We start from the raw sequence: 18,822 nt of genomic DNA on the forward strand, positions 1-18,822 counted from the left end.
TGGAACGACTGCTAAGTTTTCTATTATCCGTAGATCTCTACTATCAATGCCTTTGGTTCTTAGTATTTTCAAAAGCATTACATACTGTACCCTATCGAAAGCCTTTTCGTAATTGATAAATATCTTTACGTCAGTCGTGGCAATTTTGGCAAAGTACATTTAAGCCACAAAAATGCCTCATGGGTACTCCGCACATTTCTTAATCCAAATTGGGGTTCATCTAGGTCCCATTCGCAATGACTTCTTATTATTTCATAAAAATTGCAAAGAAAATTTTTTAAGGTGTGGCACAAAGCAACTGCACTTTATCAAATGCTTGTCCTATGCCAATATGTAAGAAATAATGTAATCTAGCCGTATATTGTAAATGTACCTCTTAAAGCATCTGAAGTTCTCTACCATCTTTTGAAAAACTACAAAATTTATTAACTTAAATATTAATAAGGGTGTCATGCTTTTTTAATTTTTTACTTCTTTTTACATTGAATTATTAATCTACTTTTTTATAATTGGTTAATTAGCTGGCAATGCATGTAATATAATAACGTATTAAATATATGCTTTACTGACTGGACAATGACACAGTCCGAAACAATTTTTTTCGTTATTTTACATTTAATACAAATATTTCTATTAAAAATGGGATCAATAAAAACTAGTCTAGCCCTTACTATTTTTAAAGTCTGTCGATTTTCTTTAGAAGTTCATAACATAAATCTACCAAGATAAAGTATTTAAAAACCATGAATGACTTCGTAAACTTCCAAGGACGACATGATGAGATATAAGATCCAGAGGCTGAAAAATACGGCGGAAGTGAAATATTTTATGCAAGTCGGCCCTCCCAACTCGCCTCCAATGTATTTTGATCTACGAAGAACTAGGACGATGATTACTAGACCTGCTTCTGTACAGAATATTGTTACAGAGAAGGCAAGGCTGAAACAAAGACAAATTAAGTTACTTTTAAAACGATATTAAAAATATTCTGAAACAACGTCACGTACAAATGAGTCGTGTTTTTGTGTATATCTTAAATTATTAAAAATATTAATCGACCAAGCCAAAATATTTAAAATTATTTGTCCCAAAACATTAACTGCTCTACAAGAAACTTCAACTAACAAGCTGACTCTAATGATAGGGATCAAACAACAATATATTCAAGCTGCTAATAGATTTCCAAATTGTAACTTCAAAAATAAATATATTATATACGAGTAGCTACAAAGATAACTGGTTTTTATTTTATGGTGAAATAGTATTCTTCATGAGAAGCCCTGTTTATTTATGAAAAAGTTGCGTGACAGACTCGGCTCTTGCGGATTTAAAGCTCAGAGTCAACGACAAATCATCGCCACAACCGCACTTCTCAACCCAACAGCACTTGCCTCTTAATCACGCGATTTTTGTGTACGCTTTCTGCTCCATACTTCATGTTCTCAGTTCCAAGGTAACCTTAAATAATTTTTGCAGTGTGTATACTTTTTATTTTATATTATTGTTATCGAGAAATATTACCGATATAAGCGTTTGAGGTAAGTGTCCTTCCTTCTACAATAATAAGTTTGTTGCGCAGAAAAACATGAGACATGAATATTTTCTATTATATGAGTGGTTTAAAGTTCAATCAAACTGAAACTACCACAAACAACGAGAGGAAAGAGTATTGCTTCAAAAAGGTGACGGCTTTTATAAGTCTCTCAATCATTCTGGATAGTACCGGTAGTAAGGCAATAGGTCTATAGTTGCAGACATTCGATTTTTCACCACCCTTATGAAGAGGAATAATAATGGCTGTCTTTAGGCACTCTGGAGATATACCTTTTCAAAGGAATCATTAATTAGTGAGATCAGAACTTCCAACACATTTTTTGGGATATTTAAGAAAATTTTTATGGATAGTCCAACAGTATTATTGGAAGATTTGCTTTTGATACTATTGATTGTTTCGATCGATTTAGATTTATCAACTGATAAATAATGAATTCAGGACCTTTTTTGAATTGGAGAGATAGGAAATAGGATCTTGTTGTGGCAAAATAGTTGATGTTATATTTTTACTCACATTAACGAAGTATTCATTTAGATTTTCAGAGTTTGATGGAGAAAATGTTTGGGTTGTGTTAGTTTTATTTCAAAGATCGTTTATTATGGACCAAGTTTATTTTGCAACATTTTTAGAGCCTCCCAGACGATTTTGATAGTACATTTTTTTAGCTGTTTTGATAAGTTTTAGATAGGTTTCTCTGTACTTGGTGATATATTCAGTGACAAAGACGTTGGTAGTAAATTTCTTGATGTATAATAGTAAACGCATATTCTTGATTAAATTGAGGATACCTTTGGCAGTCCAGGGGTTGTGATATTTCGACTTAATTGTAATTAAAGAAAATTCTATCTAAAAAATTACTGAAATTATAGTTCGAGTCTACAGAAGGAAAGTGCCACTCAGAAGTCAATCATAAATTTTGGAATTTACGAAAGTTCTGAGCGGAAAAAATCCTACCTAAACGTTAGGTTTTTGAGGAGGGTTTGTTAAGAGTGCTAAACCTGTTATGTACTGTTTCATGATCAGATAGTCCTGCATTAATAATTGTAGAGCGTACATCAAGGGGTGAGAAATCTGAGACAATATAATCAATTATGGTAAATGTTGTTTTATTAATTCTTGTAGGAGAATTAAGGTCTATTGTGAAACCATACGATTCGAATATATTGACCAAGGAGAGTTGGGTAGCACAAGCAACAGCGTAATTAATATTTAAATTACTGCATAGAATTTTTCTGCTTTTATTGGTCAGGTTATCTAACAAATTTAGCAGGTTCTGAAAAAATAGTTTCGTGGAAGAATCAAGTGATCTATAAATACAAAGAATGAGATTAAGATTCTTGTTATAAACTAATGAAAACTCAAAAAAGGCTTCATTCAACAGAAAGTTATATTTTGTTACCGGGGAGAAATCATTATTTGTAGAAAGAATTAGGGTGTCCCCATGAGCTAAACTTGGACGATCATACCTAGCAATTGTGGTATATTTTTCTACAAAAAAAGCCCGTTGACTTCAAGCCAGTGCTCTGTAACCGTAACTATAGGGGGAAATCCTAATTCATCTAAAATCAAAAATAATTCATCTGTTTTATATCTTATAGAACGAATATTAATCAGAACCATGCTAAAGTTGTCATCCCTAAATAAATTAGAGGTTTCTAGTCCCTCAGAACACGTCATATTGTTTAGGAATTCCGTTTTGTAGAGGCAACGGAATAATTATTTCGGCCTTTCCCTTAATTTTTGCAGGTGAATAATTCATTCCGAAGTGAGAAAGAACCTAAAAGCAGCAAAATCAGCTTCCACCTCAGTTGGACCAATTCCATAGTTCGTTAAATTCTAGAAGGATTTTTCGTAGATCTTTCGTTTTAGTGGGGGAAGTCCTTAGGAAGCCAAAAAGAGTTTATCGCTTGTGTTGGTGAATCTTTCGTAACATACTGAAGCAGGTTGGTCGTGTAGAAAAGATTCGGAGGAGCGAAAGACTGTGAAGACGTTTGGAGGAGACGTTTGCTGGCATGGACAGAACAAAATGAAGGAAAACAGTGGACAAATTCCAAGGCATGGGCCTCTAAGATCTGTTGATCTATATATATATATATATATATATATATATATATATATATATATATATATATATATATATATATATATGTTCGCATAAATTTCCGCGGTCAGATAAATGAAAATTACTGAGTTCCCGGGAAGAACCGCGTTGAGAATTTAATGCTCGACGTTTCGGCACTCATTTTGGAGCCATTTTCAAGAAGGTTACGGTTCCGTTCGAGTTCGGGGTCTCAATCTGCCTACTCCCTTCACTCGTGACGTACCAGTATCGTGTTCTGTATAAAAATACAAGAACCGTCAAACGGCACTGAGGTCTAAATCTGCCTACTCCTCAGTGTCGAGTGACGACCGGTCTTACCCTGCGAGGCTGCTAACGGTCGTCATGGTACGAGTAGTCGTTTAGCGTCATCTCACTTGTTTAAACTGTTTGGCCGTTTTTCGATTTCGATGGCTTCACGAATGATTGTCGATTTTAAGGAGCGGATGAGAGCGATGGTTTTTGCTTTTTTGAAATCTATTTTGTGGCCTGTCTGAATATGATGTTGGGCTAGGGCTGAAGTGGTATCGGAATGTTTGACTGATAGAGAATGTTCGTAAATACGGTTATGGATTCATCGGTTTGTCTGTCCTGCTGCCCTGACGAATCCATAACCGTACTTACCGAATATGGCTCCAAAATGGGTTACCTACAGCTGGCTAGTTTAGTAGGATCCTTTTGAATGATCTAAGGCTGAAGTTTTATTTTGATGTTAGGTTTTCTATTTGGCCATTGATTTAGCAAATCATGCATTGTTTTTGTCTTTTTGTTATAGGTACTCAAACAAATCGGCATCAAGACGTCCACACTGTAATCACTCTGCCTGCATTACAATTCTTGATCTACTTAATGTAATACATGAAAAACTAAAATATTTTCTATTGCTCCAGGTATCAGAAGAACAAGCGGGGTTGAAGAACTATCGCGGGATGCGAGGTAGTCTCAAAGTTAGTGCCAACAGCGATGTGCAGAAATTACAAAAAAGCTCAAACATAATTCTAATAATTAAACTTTTTGCAAATTTCTTTCAATGTTGATTTTAATGTTGTACAATCATGAGTGACTAAAATCTCCAGCAAAATATCTGTCTAATAATGTGCCACACATGGTCTATTCCCCATTTAAAATTAATGGTTCAAGGTACTGAAAGGGAGGGGGTTGACAAATGACAAGATGTCAATACCGTTAAAAGATTGCAATACCTTGCAATAAAAATTAATCTGTTTCAACATTTTTATAATATCGAAAGAATATTTCTAAAGTTCAGTGTGGACTCTCTTAGTTGCTAACCCTAAATCTTCCAGAAAAGCTTCTTGTAGCTCAGATGTATTTAAGACAGCATATGATAGTCTATTCGTATCTTCAGTTCTGTAAGTTTTTTTAGACAGCACCTAAATAAGTCATTGTCCCACGTAATCCATATACTTAAATAATCTGTCGTCTTAGCTGGAGTAGACCTCTGAAATTGTCTACTCCGCTGTACGCTCTACCACTAGGGTATTCGTGTGTAGTATACGACACACCCTAGGCACTTATCCAATGTAGAGCTGTACGTGTGTTGAATTATTACCAAGTCTTGATAAAGACTTGGCATAAATCTCTTACATGAAAACTAATGTAGACTTATTGTAGAAATAAAACTTAGATTTGTAGAAAATATGATACAAGCCTCAGAGTCTGGGTAAGTAGTTGGAGCAGAGCCCTGTTGATCGCCTTCCTAGAGTTTAGGGCTCTAGGAAAGACCGAGGTGAACTGTCTTTGGCTTGTTAGTCAATGTTTATTTTGTAGGATAGGGCTAGGGTAGCTTTATTACTAAAAGGAATGAACAATTTGTACCCGTTTAGGATAGATTGATCCTCTTCAGGCTTGCGTTGAATGTGTTTGAGAATATATAGCAAAAGCAAAACAGTCCGAAAACCCGCTGGGGCGTTAGCTTGTCTGGATTGTGATGTTCTTTCCAGAGAGAGCGTGTGTGTTTTTTGGGCTAGATGCGACAGAGTCGGGTCTCTAGTTACTATTGTTCCTGTGTCATTTTCGAGCTTGTACTCTACCGCAAAACCAGTGTATTTTGTGTAAATACATGCAAAAAAATGCAAAAACTGTAATTTTGCGGTCAAGCGTGCTCGTCAATGGAGGCCCTCAGCTTTCGAGAGTCGACTTGTCGCATTTTGCCCAGTGTGAATGTTTGTGTGTGTGTGTGTGTGTGTGTGTGTGTGTGTGTGTGTGTGTGTGTGGTGTGTGTGTGTGTGTGTGTGTGTGTGTGTATGTGTGTGTGTGTGTGTGTGTGTTAAACCCAACAGTGATGGACGCTACCATTTCGATGTTACTTAGACCCGTCAAATCACCTAGATTTTCCCCGTCCGACCACAGACCCCGTGTTAAGTAACGGGGGCTGCAGTCGGTCGGGGGTCCCGGTGATGAGGACGCTTCGATAGCAGAAAGAGGACCCCTTTCATTGTTGGGTTAGTGTGACTGTGATTTGTGTGAATAAGTGTTGAATGTGTACGAGTCTGAGTCGGCAGAGACTAAAACCGTGTTCTCTAGTTACCATTGTTCCTGCAAGCCGTTTTTGTGATTGCGACCAACTTCAGAACTAGTGTATGGCACTATAATTCCGTTATTGGTCGCTTTTGCTAACGGCCAGGCCTCATCGGAGTTCGATAGACGGTTCCAGCAACTACCGGCTCAGGTGAGAAAATAGTTGCGGCTATTTTCTCAGGGTCGGACAGGTATCGTTGAGTAGTGAGATTGTTTGGCTTGGAATTCAACTAATATTTATACATAATATTTTACAAGATTCCAAGCCAAAAGACCAATGATACAATTGGAATAGGTAAGGTAGGCGGGGCGATGCGCACCAAGAGTGCTCATTGGTCACTCTGACCGAGCACTTGGCGACAAATCTATAATTTGTTTTCTCATTAAGTTGTTCTCGTTGTTACCTTGTCTTTTATACCCGGTGACAACGTATATCTTTTCCGCTAACTGAAACCATTTAAAATGAAATGAAAAAGACAGCAAAGATTTGATTTCACGTACAAAGCGTCTATGTATCTGTTGATACGTATTTCGACTTAATAAGTCTCATCAGAACGGTTATTCATAGCCGTTCTCGACGTGAAAAATAATCTTCTTTGTCTTTTAAGAAGCAACAATAAAATGGCTTTGTTATGGACGCAATAGCGACATCTGATAGAAAAATCGGTAAGATAATTTCGAAACTATCTTACCGATTTTTGAAACCATTTATTTAAAATTATATGACTTTCTACTGCACAAAATATAAGCCTATAATCCTGAAATAATGCCAAAAATAATTGTATTCCATAAGTAGTAATGACATTGTATAAATCTTATTAGACGGTGCTCCTGCAATAAATATAGTTAACATACCGGTTGAAAGATCCTGATATATTTTTTCCACTTTTATAAGTTACCAAGATTTATAACTACAAAAAAAGGAAATCTACTTACTTGCCCGGATCTACGTGGAAGACATTTCCATTGACGTGGTGATAAATAGCGGCTATGGACCAAGCAACGCCAATGCCCAAAAATACGTTGACGGCGTTACTGCCTGTCACGTTTCCAACACTGGCGTCTGCGTGCTTATCTTGAATGGCAGCCACTTTACTGGCAAATGTGTCTGAAAACAGAAAAAGGTCATCAATAAATAGGTTTAAATCGTTGCCAAAATTATTGGAAATTGTAACTAATCAAGTAAGAAATAAAATATACACTGATTTATTTATCACAAAATACAAAATTCTTATCAAGAATTATTTTGTTTACATATCAGCGCTTGCCAAATTTATATCCATGAATTAACCTATTTTTATATATATCTTCTCCTATATGATAAAACACAAACTTGTCTTATCATAGAACAATCAACTTTTCATAATTACTTAACACTCCAAATAATCGGAAAGTTAGATGAATTTTTTTGAAAGAAGCATGTATATTCGTCAATACATTACTGAAAAACTAAAACTCAATCTTAAATTTTCCTTATGTTTGTCAAATATATAAAAATTTTGTCAAATAATATGTCGTCGAGGAGAGGAGACATTTTATGACAGGGGCAGATTAGAATCAGACGAAGATAGTCATTCATATACGCCAATATAACTTGTGATTTCATTTATACTGGAATCAATTTTATTGTGTTCTTACTACAATGCGATGTTGTCCATTATACAAACACGGAATTGTCTGTATTTGCCTTTAGGTAAACCTACAGCATATCATACGAGGCAATAATTTAAAGTAAGAGAGAAGAACAACTACTGTTTCAATTGTTTAAATTGTTTCGACAAATTTGAGTGGAAAACGGTATTTTCAAAAACCGAATTTATATGTTCTTGTTATTTTGGTATTACTTATTTTAAAAAATACGGAAAATGGATACAAACAGGACGAAGATAGGGGAGACTGTGGTACTTTGGACCACTTTTGCGTTTTATCCCTTTAAACATTCAGTTTATTGATTATTACCATTATAAATCATTCATGGTAAAGACAGTACCTCTTCCTACCTCGAGAAAGGTTTTATACAAATTAAATTCTATAAGTTGTTTTTTATAAATTTTGAAAAATTATGTGCACCATGGACCAAGGTTCATAATTCTTGTGTACCTTGGGACAAACGTCTTATACCTTGAGATAATGTTAAGAAAAAGGTAATAAAGGTGAAATAACGGTTTTATTGACAAAGGAAAATATTATGTGTCTTATAACAAAGTTAGCTTTAACAATTATACATGACAGAAGTCACAAACATATGTCTTCCAAGCACTTCCTTCAACCCCGACACATAGATAATAAGTCCATCGCCCACAAAAGATGCACCTGCACCATTTTCCCCACTGTTGTCAGAAATCTTCGACTTACTACAGTAAACGTATTCACTGTCACTAGAAGCAAGAGATAATACTTCATCGTCTTTTGTAACAGAAGACGAGTCAATAAATTGCTGTTTGTTTACTTAAGCTTTTGTACATATGGGCTTGATGATTTTAAGAGAGAGCCTATTAAATTCTTTGTTACTTTTCCTCTATTTTTCACCCTTTCCTCTTCTGTCTTTCATGCTCGTGCTTTTTCCTTTTTCTTCTTTTATAGCATTTTTCTTTGGAGTGTCTGTAGCTATCATGGTTTTACCTGATTTTCTTCCACCAGCCTAGGCTGAACTTGTTCCGGGGTAATAAATATTTAAACACATTTTTTTCCTATGGGAGTCGATAGAAATTCAGGTTCTATTCTTTCGTGAGCAGAATTAGTTGTATTACATGTTGCATCTGATGCAATAACCGGAACTGAATGAATTGTTTCACTTGAAGTTCCCTCAACTGAAACAAAAAGACATGTGGAGTGGGTAGGCTCTTCACCTGAAGGTCCTGCAACAGTAACAGACGACTGACGTGTATGACCTAAACGCACTGCAGGAGAAGCAACAGAATGAGCTATTTCCGTGATAAAGTAGAACAAGACTAAGTATATGGCAATGATCATCATCATGTTTGGTTCTAACATTTACCGCCATTCTGTTCGGTTTCTGGCACACTGGAGCTGGTCATCTTTTTTATGTAACCGGCTATCACATGTTGAGGCCATTCACAAAGTATGGTCTTATTTTGCCACACAAAAAGTAAAAGCTTCTCAGTAGAGCTCACTTCATATTTGATCAGTTCCTAGTGATTTATTATTCTTAAGCTTTTTAATGGTTTGGCCAACCTCCTCAATGGTAAATGGTCTTTTGTTTGGGTTGAATAAATTCCGATCATTTCGATCTGGTAGGGTGTTATCTATTTCTTGGATGTGATGACCATTAAATTTACTGTCGAAATTTAGATGACTAAATGGAGAAGAAGTCAAGAGACCCAGAGAACTTAGTACTTTTGGAAAATAGACAATAAAATAAATGTTAAATAGTTAAGCAGTGGTTTACTTTATATTGTTTTATCTATAACGTCATCTTCATAATCATGAAAACCTTTAACAATATTTTACTAAGTATGTCTATATAGTACATTTTTATTAAGTGATATCCTTACCTGGAATACTAGTACCTAAAGCAACAAATACTATCGCAGTAACTGCATCTTTAATGCCTAATGTAGCTCCAAAATGTGAAGCCGCATCTCCTATAACCGCTGTCACTAGGCCTATACAGAAAATGGACACTACGAAGCATAAATAACCTCTAAATATATCTGCAACAAAAATTAGTATACAGTTAAAATGAAAAATGACAAATAACATTAATGTCTAAATACTAAAAAAATATATTTATTTATTTAGTTCAACAGCCTTTGGAGGTGTTGGGTTTGAAATTGCAGCACTAAATCATACAGTCGATTTATTGAGCTTGCGAAAATTTGGATACAATAATTCTCGAAAATATACAACGTAAAAGTTCGTACAACTCTTTATTAATAGCTGAAATAAACCTACTGGATCTTTTGTGGAATATCCCACACACGTTTTTTGAATATTCAGGGTAAATTATTTAACCATAATGATATAACCATATGATTTAATTATTAAAATAGAAACTTGAAAATAGCATCGTATTAACCAAAAACATTGCGTAATTAAATTTGACCCAGCCAATTAGGTAGACTATTTATAAGTATAACTTTTGTTGTTTTTTTTTATTAACATCTAAGATTTTTTATAATCTGTTTCACAATAAAAACAATAAGTAAAATTGTTTGTCTTTAGAATGTCAGAGAGGTGTAAGGTCCAGTGACCAAAGCATCATAACACAAATATTGGCTTGTTTACCGGTGAGATGCACACATACACAGATACGCGAGCACGAATACTAAAAGCGGCACAGACCATAATGGCTTGGCGCTGTTGACAGCGTAGGCACATGGCTTCAATCTCTTCGCTTGTTGGTTGTGGAGAAGATTGTATGCCAGGGTGTTGGGATGCACGCACAACCTGTTTTGATATTGTTCAGAAATTCTTTTGCACTCTTCAGAGGCCGTTAGTGCCTGCAGATCTCTGTGTAAAGTGTCATTCTAGATATACCAAGGGGCAGTAGCGATTGCTCTTAGAGTTTTAGATTGAAATCTTTGTATTTTCATGACATTAGCTTTGCTAGCTGATCCTCAGAGCTGCGAACCATATGACCAAATAAGTTTTATTATAACTTTGTATATCAGCACCTTGTTGTCGATCGATAGGTGTGAGTTTTTACCCAGCATCCAGTTAAGTTTTCTGTATAAAACTCCTAGTTGTAGTCTTTTCGTCCATATATGTTTGGTTCATGTTAATCGTTTGTCCAGATAAATGCCTAGATATTTTACGTCTCATATTACTATTAGATGTTAGGAAAGCAGTATCATCTGCAAATGTTGCAAGCGTAAGGTTATTGTTTGTTAGTAAGTCAACCGCATATATCAGGTACAACATCGGTCCAAGCACACTACCCTGAGATCCACCAGATATGATGGGGTAGAGTTTTGTATAGGCTTCTTTTTGTAAGGTATGATTTTAGCAGTTTGAAGTAAGTGTAAGGCAGGTTTTTCTTTAACTTGTACAAAAGTTCTGTGTGTCACACCTTGTCAAAAGCTTGAGAGGCAGTACAGTATTGCATTTTTAAAAGAAATTTTTTAAAAACCTTAGAAATGACTGGGAGTAAACTAATCGGTCGGTATAAGTTGACATCTTTTGGATCTTTACCAAGTTTTTGAATAAGTATAATCTGTGCCACTTTCTATTGCAAAGGGAAGTAGTGCTGACTTATCATAGCATTGAAGATCATAGTAATTATTCGGTAGCAATCATGGGTTAATTCTTGAAGGACCTTACCTGTAATGAGATAGTATCCCGGCGCCTTTGGGTTTTATCTCATTTTTTATTATCTGTTTTACTTCTTTATTGTTAAATTGTTAGATTGGTTGTTCCATTTGATATGGAGCGTCAAGAAAAGAATAAAGTGGTTCTTCTTATTCTACAGGCACTTATCTGGAAAATGGACTAAATACAGTATAGCCCAAAATAAATAGTACTGAATTTGTAATTATTTTATCGTTTTAAAAAATACATATTATTGACACTTTATAACATGTTATAAATGAGCTCCTCCTCAAGACAGACTTATACCGATATTCCAGATTTCTCGTAATGTTCTGGAATAAAGGTTGTCTCAAGTCTGCGAAGAAGGCACTAACGGCATCCTTTAACTCATTGATGGTTTGTGGTGCCCGTTTAAAAACAGCAGTTTTAGCCATGCCCCAAATGTATGCAACCAATGATTCCGTGTCCCGAAACTACACACCAGACACTCCCTTTTGTGTAATATAAAGGAACTTCTTGAACTTCATCTCGCCTGGCGAGAAATAGATTTGTGCGACGATTTACATGGCCTGACAAATGAAAATGTTCTTCGTCTGAAAACCATACATTTTTCAAAAATTCAGGAGTTTCATACGGTAACAATATTCCACTCTACTGTGATAATCCCTGGGATGTAATTGTTGATGTACCTGAATCACATAAGAAAATGCACCCATCTCCTTCAGGATTCTTTGCAAGGAAGTTCGTTTTAAGCCAAGATGCAACGCTGTTCTTGTCTGGCTGGATTTCGGATTTCCCAAGATTCGCTCAAAAACACGTTCATGGTTATCGTTGTTGTTAACTGTCCTGGGACGCCCTGAGTTTCCTTTTCGTTGTCACAGTACATTAGCCGTATTTCTAAACTTTTCAACAACCTTCAATATTACAGCATTACTTGGAGAACGTTTATTAAACCGTTGTGTGAATTGATCACACACGTATTGTAGACTTGCACTATTACGTCGGCCGATTCCGTATGAGCGAAAATAATGCTCTACAAGAAACACTTTCGCCTCTGTACTTAACACAATATATAATAATAAGGCATTAATAATTAATTGTTTAAGGATTACTTGACAGGTCTATACTAGTTAATTTGAATATGACAGCGCGCACAAAGAGATATCTATGTTTCAGACTGTACTTTCGAACGATGTTCTGCGAATATCTCAGGATTTCTCTGTATCTGTTCTTGTCTATTTACCTTTGGCATTTTTTAAAGGAGGTATGGCGTCTTGTGGCCCTTTTAATTTTAAAGTCGCTTTCCATAAAGAATAGTTTGTATCTTTGAACGGCGTCAGATTTTCTCGATAAGTTTGGATTCCCTTATTTTTTTCTTTTTTTAAGAGATTTTTAAGTCTATTGGTAATTATGTTTAGGTTTTCTTTGTCAATGGGTGCGTGTGTGTTTTGCCCTTTTCTTCTTAGCTTTCTTTTCTATTCAATCAAGCTTTTTGCACTCGGAGAACAATTGCTTGTAAATATGATTTCCTTCCATATTGTACAGCGTTTTCAATTTGTTTAAAATTGGTATAAAATTTTTTACACAATTTTACAAAAATAAGTTTTTATTTCATTGTAAATTTTTTATACTATGGTATACATATAGTCAACCACTGAGAATTTCATTTAGATTTCGCTCTTACATTTTAAACATTTTTCTCTTAAATCTAAATATTATTATTTTTTTGTTTTTTTTTTCATCAAGGAGGTGAAATTTTAAAGTAACAATCTTCTATCTATGCAGCTTCGGAGTTTATCGGAAGTTTATTGGACTGTTTTTGGTTTTTGTACTGATTGAACTGTGGAAGTTAAGGCTTTCGCAGTAGTTTATCCAACTTTGTTTTTTTTCTGATTTTAAACATTTTCTTTGCTTCTTCTTCTTAAAGTGCCTATCCGTTCCGGATGTTGGCGATCATCACGGCTATCTTTACTTTATTTATTGCAGCGCAGAACAGTTCAGTGGTAGTCGTGTTATACCACTTTCGTAAATTTTGAAGCCAGGAAATGCGTCTTCTTCCCGGTCATCTCTTACCATTTACTTTCCCTTGGAGAATCAGCTGGAGCAGATTTTTTTTGCTAAGATGTCCAATTTTTTGTATTCAATTAGATTATGGATATTTGGATTTGTTTTTTAACGTCTATATGCTGTTTTGCGGTTATTTGCAGCTGATTCGCAGTTATTATCCCACCATATTGTATGTAGGATACTTTTTATTGTTGGATACTTTTGGAATAGCAATGGTTGTGCATTGGTCTATTTCGTTAACTAATTCCCCATAAGTTTGAGGTTGTTTTTCTGAAGAAAAGTTGGATAAATACAAATTCCAATTTGCTTTATGTAGATTCCATCTTCTATGACCGTCACCAGGTTGTATTGCTCGTTTGCAGTCTTCCAAGGTAATGGTCAACGGTAGATGATTAGAACCACGTGGATCTTGATTAACATACCATGTTAATTCAGATACAATGTCCTAGGTACATATTATTATCTCGATTGCTGATGGACTGGAACTTAGTGCAAGCGTTTTGGAACCATCATTTAAGTATAATAGATTACATTGTTCTATCGCCTCTAATAAAACTTTACCGTCGGTATAATTAGTTTCTCACCCCCCATGTCATGTTGTGAACGTTGAAGTCCCCTCCAATGATGAATGGAGAAGAAATGTGTTGAAAAAAATGGACTCATTCATCAACCGTTACTCGAATACCTGGTTCTTTGTATATGGATATTATATGTATAGGTTTTATTGATACAAGAAAGTTTAACAGATATATGAACGTATAAGTAAAATTATAATTATTTAAGAAATTTATTTCCTCTGTAATTATTTTGTATTTAATTAAAATTGCTGTACCTCCATACACATCTGCGCGATCAGATCTAAAGCATTTATAATCAGAGAAGTTATAACATTTTCCTGGTTTAAACCATGTTTCTGATAACATGGCCACATATACATTTTTTTGAATAAGTTGGCTAAGTTGGTGTAAGGCTTCTAAAGTTTATTTATTAGAAACTGCTGAGCGGCAGTTCTATTGTTAAAAGTTTATAGGGGTAGTTATGTCTAAGAGGGTGATTTTTGAACAAGTAAGTCTTCTTGCGACATCGATGCCGTGCTTAAGTATTTATTAATTTGTTGTATAATCTCTGTTTTTGAGGTGTTTAAATTTTTAGTAAGTTTTGACAAACTAATTATATTAAAAGCCAATTCTAAAAATACATTATTTAATTACGATGATACTTCTTGTGTTTGCAAATTTGTTGTATTTATATTTTCTATATATTTAGGGGTATTATAAATACCACCTTTCTTCTAGGGATATTTATTGGGGAAATTATTTCTTTTCTAGCTGATTCCAAAAGATCTGAAAAATTTGGTTGTTGTCGCTTTAAATTTGATTTTTCTGGACTAATGCTGATATAAAACATTTGTGAGAACTTTTCTGCTGTCGAAGCTAATTGATTTGGAGTTGACTTGATAGGACTGATCATTGTTATTAGAGTTAGCTGGCAAGGAAGAACTACTATTTCTGGTAGCATTATTGGCATGGGAGACTTTCAAATTTGTTTACAGGCATCAAAGAAATTTAGTATTAATGATTACATAGTATTCTTAATTTGTTTCCGCCTAGAGAACTCAGGGCATACACTTAGGTGTGCTGTAAAATGTTTGCATTGACAGCCAAAACCAGTTGGTGTATATTCATTTACTGTAAAATCTTTTGTGTTATGAAAATCATGACATTTATTGCATCTGGGACGTGCTTTGCATTGAGATCCAAGATGTGCAAAATGAAGGAAAGAGAAATATTATAAAACTTTTTGAACATAGGGTTCGACTTCTTTAAATACTTTATTAATTATGATATATTTAGGAAGAGTTTTTGGTTTAAAATTTACAATACATGATTTTGTTAGAACGTTGTCTATTACTGTTTTATCTTCGATATGTTTTTCTACCTCTCTATTTATTCTTCTAACCGAAACTACATCAAACTTACAGTGCATATCTTATTGTTTAATTTTATTTTTAATACATTACTCTGAAAATGCAGTATCTATATCTCTAATTATATCCTGTCTATGTAGTATAAACTTTGAAAGGTAAACATCAAAATTGTAGTCTATAAATAATTGTTTTTCGGAGGTGGAGACTTTTTATATTAAACTTGCTTGTACTTCAAGATTCTACAATATTAGCGTGATTAACATTGGGCTTTAAAGGTATTAAAAAGTATAAAACTAAAGATAATAACATTTGAAATCAAAAAGTTTGTTGTTTAGTGGAATATTATGCAAAGATATTAGATTTTTGTGAAGTAAAGCACAAATTAGCCGCAAGGTACTAGTGGTGAAGTCCAAAAAGTGTTAAAATAATCTTGTCGTTGAAAGTAAACTAATTATTTATGAACTTGTCTACAGGTGGATTTTTTCCAAAGTTGTCTCGTTTTAAAACGGGTTTAAAATAGCATAATTCTTTAATACTCTTCCAGTTTAAATCATAATGTTTTTCTAAAGGTCGCGGCATATTATTATGCACCTATAGTTTGCGGCACGTAGCGTTTCGAAGATATGATCTCTCTTTTCTCGACAAAAATTATGTGAAATTGCTCTTCTACTTAACGACGAAGAAAGAAAAACTGTAGTAAAAAGAAGGTTTGAAGTACATCCAATGCTAAAAGAAAGGAAAAAGGAAGGTGAATACTGGACTTTATATAAAGAATTAATCGATGACGATGAAAAATATTATGGACATTTTAGAATGAATAGGATTCAGTTTGAATATATTTTAAATTTAATTACACCTTTAGTTCAAAAACAAAATACTACATTTAACGAAGCCATACATATCAAACCAAAGAGTATTCTTAAAAACGAAGAGGTATCACATCCGTGCAAAAGTCCTAATTGTTTATCACTTTTGTGTTTAATTGTAACACAGTAATGAAAATACAATGCATAAATGACAAGATAGCCTCGAAAATTATTTTTTCAAACACTCTGTATCAAAATCAATCCAATACCTAAATAAACAACGAGGGGAAAGCGACGGACATCTAATTCACATTATCCGTACCAACCGGTACGACTCGTTACGTAGCCGTCGGCATCAGTAAAATATTGTTTTCGAATATACTGAACGGAAACGTTAGGTGTCTGAAACGCTACGTTCCGGACAGTGTGAGTTGTTCATATTTAAAACCATTTAAATTATATTTTTCGAAAACTAAACACTACGTGCTGGAAACGCGACGTGCATGATAATATGCCACGACCTTAATATCAACTGCTTTTTCTTGTTTTACTTGTAAACTATATTTTGGTATTATACGAGGACAAAACTGGTTGTCGATAAAGTATTGATAATCATATGTTGATAATGAATCATGTTATAATAGGAGATTATTTGGAAGCTGTTATTTATGGGCGGATCAATATTTTACGCCAAATCACATACCAGTTTTAGATCAAATTTCTAAAACTTCTTAGAATTTCTTAAACTAAGTTTTTGTTTATTTTGGTGTTTATATTTTGCAGTGAAATATAAGATAACACTTAATTAAAAAATATCCATTTATAAATTGTATTATTCCGGGAACGCGATAAACATTTTAAAATGGAAAATGATAACGCAATATTTTTAAAATTGCGCCGTATAGGATTTGAATGGGCCATAAAATGGGGTTTATACCTCTAAAGCTTTTAAACATTTATGGCTCATATACAATATTAAGATTTATAATATGAGTGTTATAGTATGTGTTACTGTTTGTTACTTTTATAAAAGTTGGTATTTTTATCCAACAAACAATCCAGTAGAATAATATTTTTGTGTCTGATATTGATTTTATTTAAGTATTTGATTAAGGCCAAACAACAATTGTAAAATAAATATATTAATATTTACAGTTTTGGCTTCCAAGAAGTTACAGTGAAATTTACGTCAATAATTTAAAATCAGTTATTACCAATAATAAAATTTGGAAATGTATATCAAAAACTAATGCACAGTAAGGTCTCTTTTTATGCGGATTATTTTTATGTGATTTTAAAGTTATGCGGTTTGTATTTCATCCAAAAATTCATCAAAAAATTTCTATTATTAACTATTATAATTAAAAATATTCTATGCACATCGCGATGTTAGTAAAGTGAGCGTGTGCAATTCGAGGATTCCCTTGTTACATGATATCCATATTATATTCGTTTTATAATAAATTGTTTAAAATTTTGCTGATTCCAATTTGCAGTATAATAAACAGCACGGTTTTTGGATTGAAACGTTTCAAGTGAGTGTCATAAAGTTTTATTTTTCATTAGAAGAGTTTTTTGCCATCTCAATATCGTAAGTCTATTTTTTTTATTTCTTTTTTTAAGATTTTATTTGTCCCAATGAAGAAAAAAACATCAAAGACAAACACTTTCGTTGGAAACGAAAATTGCAATTTTAGATCGCTTAGGAAGATAAGAAAATCTATAATTTCTGGTACAAAATTAAGCACCAAACTTTCATCTTACTTAAGGGATGTATTATTAGAAAGAATAAAAAGAGCCATCGCAATTTGGATTGAGGAACAAATTCAAAGAAGAACCTCTGTAAGTGGTTATTCAATCCAATAAAAAGCTCTTCAGTTTTATGAGTTAATGAAACAGTCAGAGCCACCAACTTTCACTTTCCAAGCTGGTAAAGAATTTTTAGCTAGCAAAGGATGGCTAACCAGGTTTATTAAAAGAACACTTTTTTTTTGGCTTTAGGGTAAATACCCACACAGCCAAACCCAAAAACAGATACAAGGATTACACAGCGATTACACTTTTCTCGCCCAGGAGCCGATCAGGGGATTTTTATAAACGATAAAAGGTAGGCCTCGGACAGATAGCTATACGTACATTAAGGAAAGACATCAGGTACTAATAAAGGTGGTTATATTTGTATATTCGTTGTTCTGACGAAAGACAACAAACAATCGTAAATTTCTTTTCTGTCTAAAGCAAGAAGATGCAGTATATTATATGTGCTTTCAATGTTTACTTTTAAAAGTTTTTTGAAAAGCTCATTAGATTCTTCTTCTTCTCGTGCCACTCCTAGTGGAGATTGGAAATCATCATGGCTACTGCGACTTTGTTAAAAAAGTTCAATCGAACTACACCCGAACCATTCACGTAGATTACGAAGCCACGATATTTTTCTTCTTCCCACACTTCTTTTGCCCTTAATTTTGCCCTGCATGATATTTCTTAAAAGTTCGTACTTTTCACCTCTCACAATGTGCCCCAAGTATTCCATCTTTCTAGTTTTTATCTCATTTAGAAT

General features: G+C 34.0%; 1 protein-coding gene across 1 annotated transcript in view; it reads right to left on the minus strand.

Moving 5' to 3' along the window:
• Positions 1–650: 650 nt before the first annotated feature.
• Positions 651–18,822, minus strand: part of Calx (sodium/calcium exchanger 3) — a 284,907-nt gene continuing 266,735 nt past the window's right edge. The window contains exons 6-8 of the mRNA XM_072532931.1: positions 9,707–9,865; positions 7,128–7,299; positions 651–939 (exon numbers count right to left, since the gene is read on the minus strand). Coding sequence (XP_072389032.1) covers positions 735–939; positions 7,128–7,299; positions 9,707–9,865 — 536 coding nt within the window. The 3' untranslated portion in view covers positions 651–734. The remainder of the gene's footprint in view (positions 940–7,127; positions 7,300–9,706; positions 9,866–18,822) is intronic.

Source organism: Diabrotica undecimpunctata, chromosome 5 (genome assembly GCF_040954645.1).
Source record: "Diabrotica undecimpunctata isolate CICGRU chromosome 5, icDiaUnde3, whole genome shotgun sequence".
Taxonomy (NCBI): domain Eukaryota; kingdom Metazoa; phylum Arthropoda; class Insecta; order Coleoptera; family Chrysomelidae; genus Diabrotica; species Diabrotica undecimpunctata.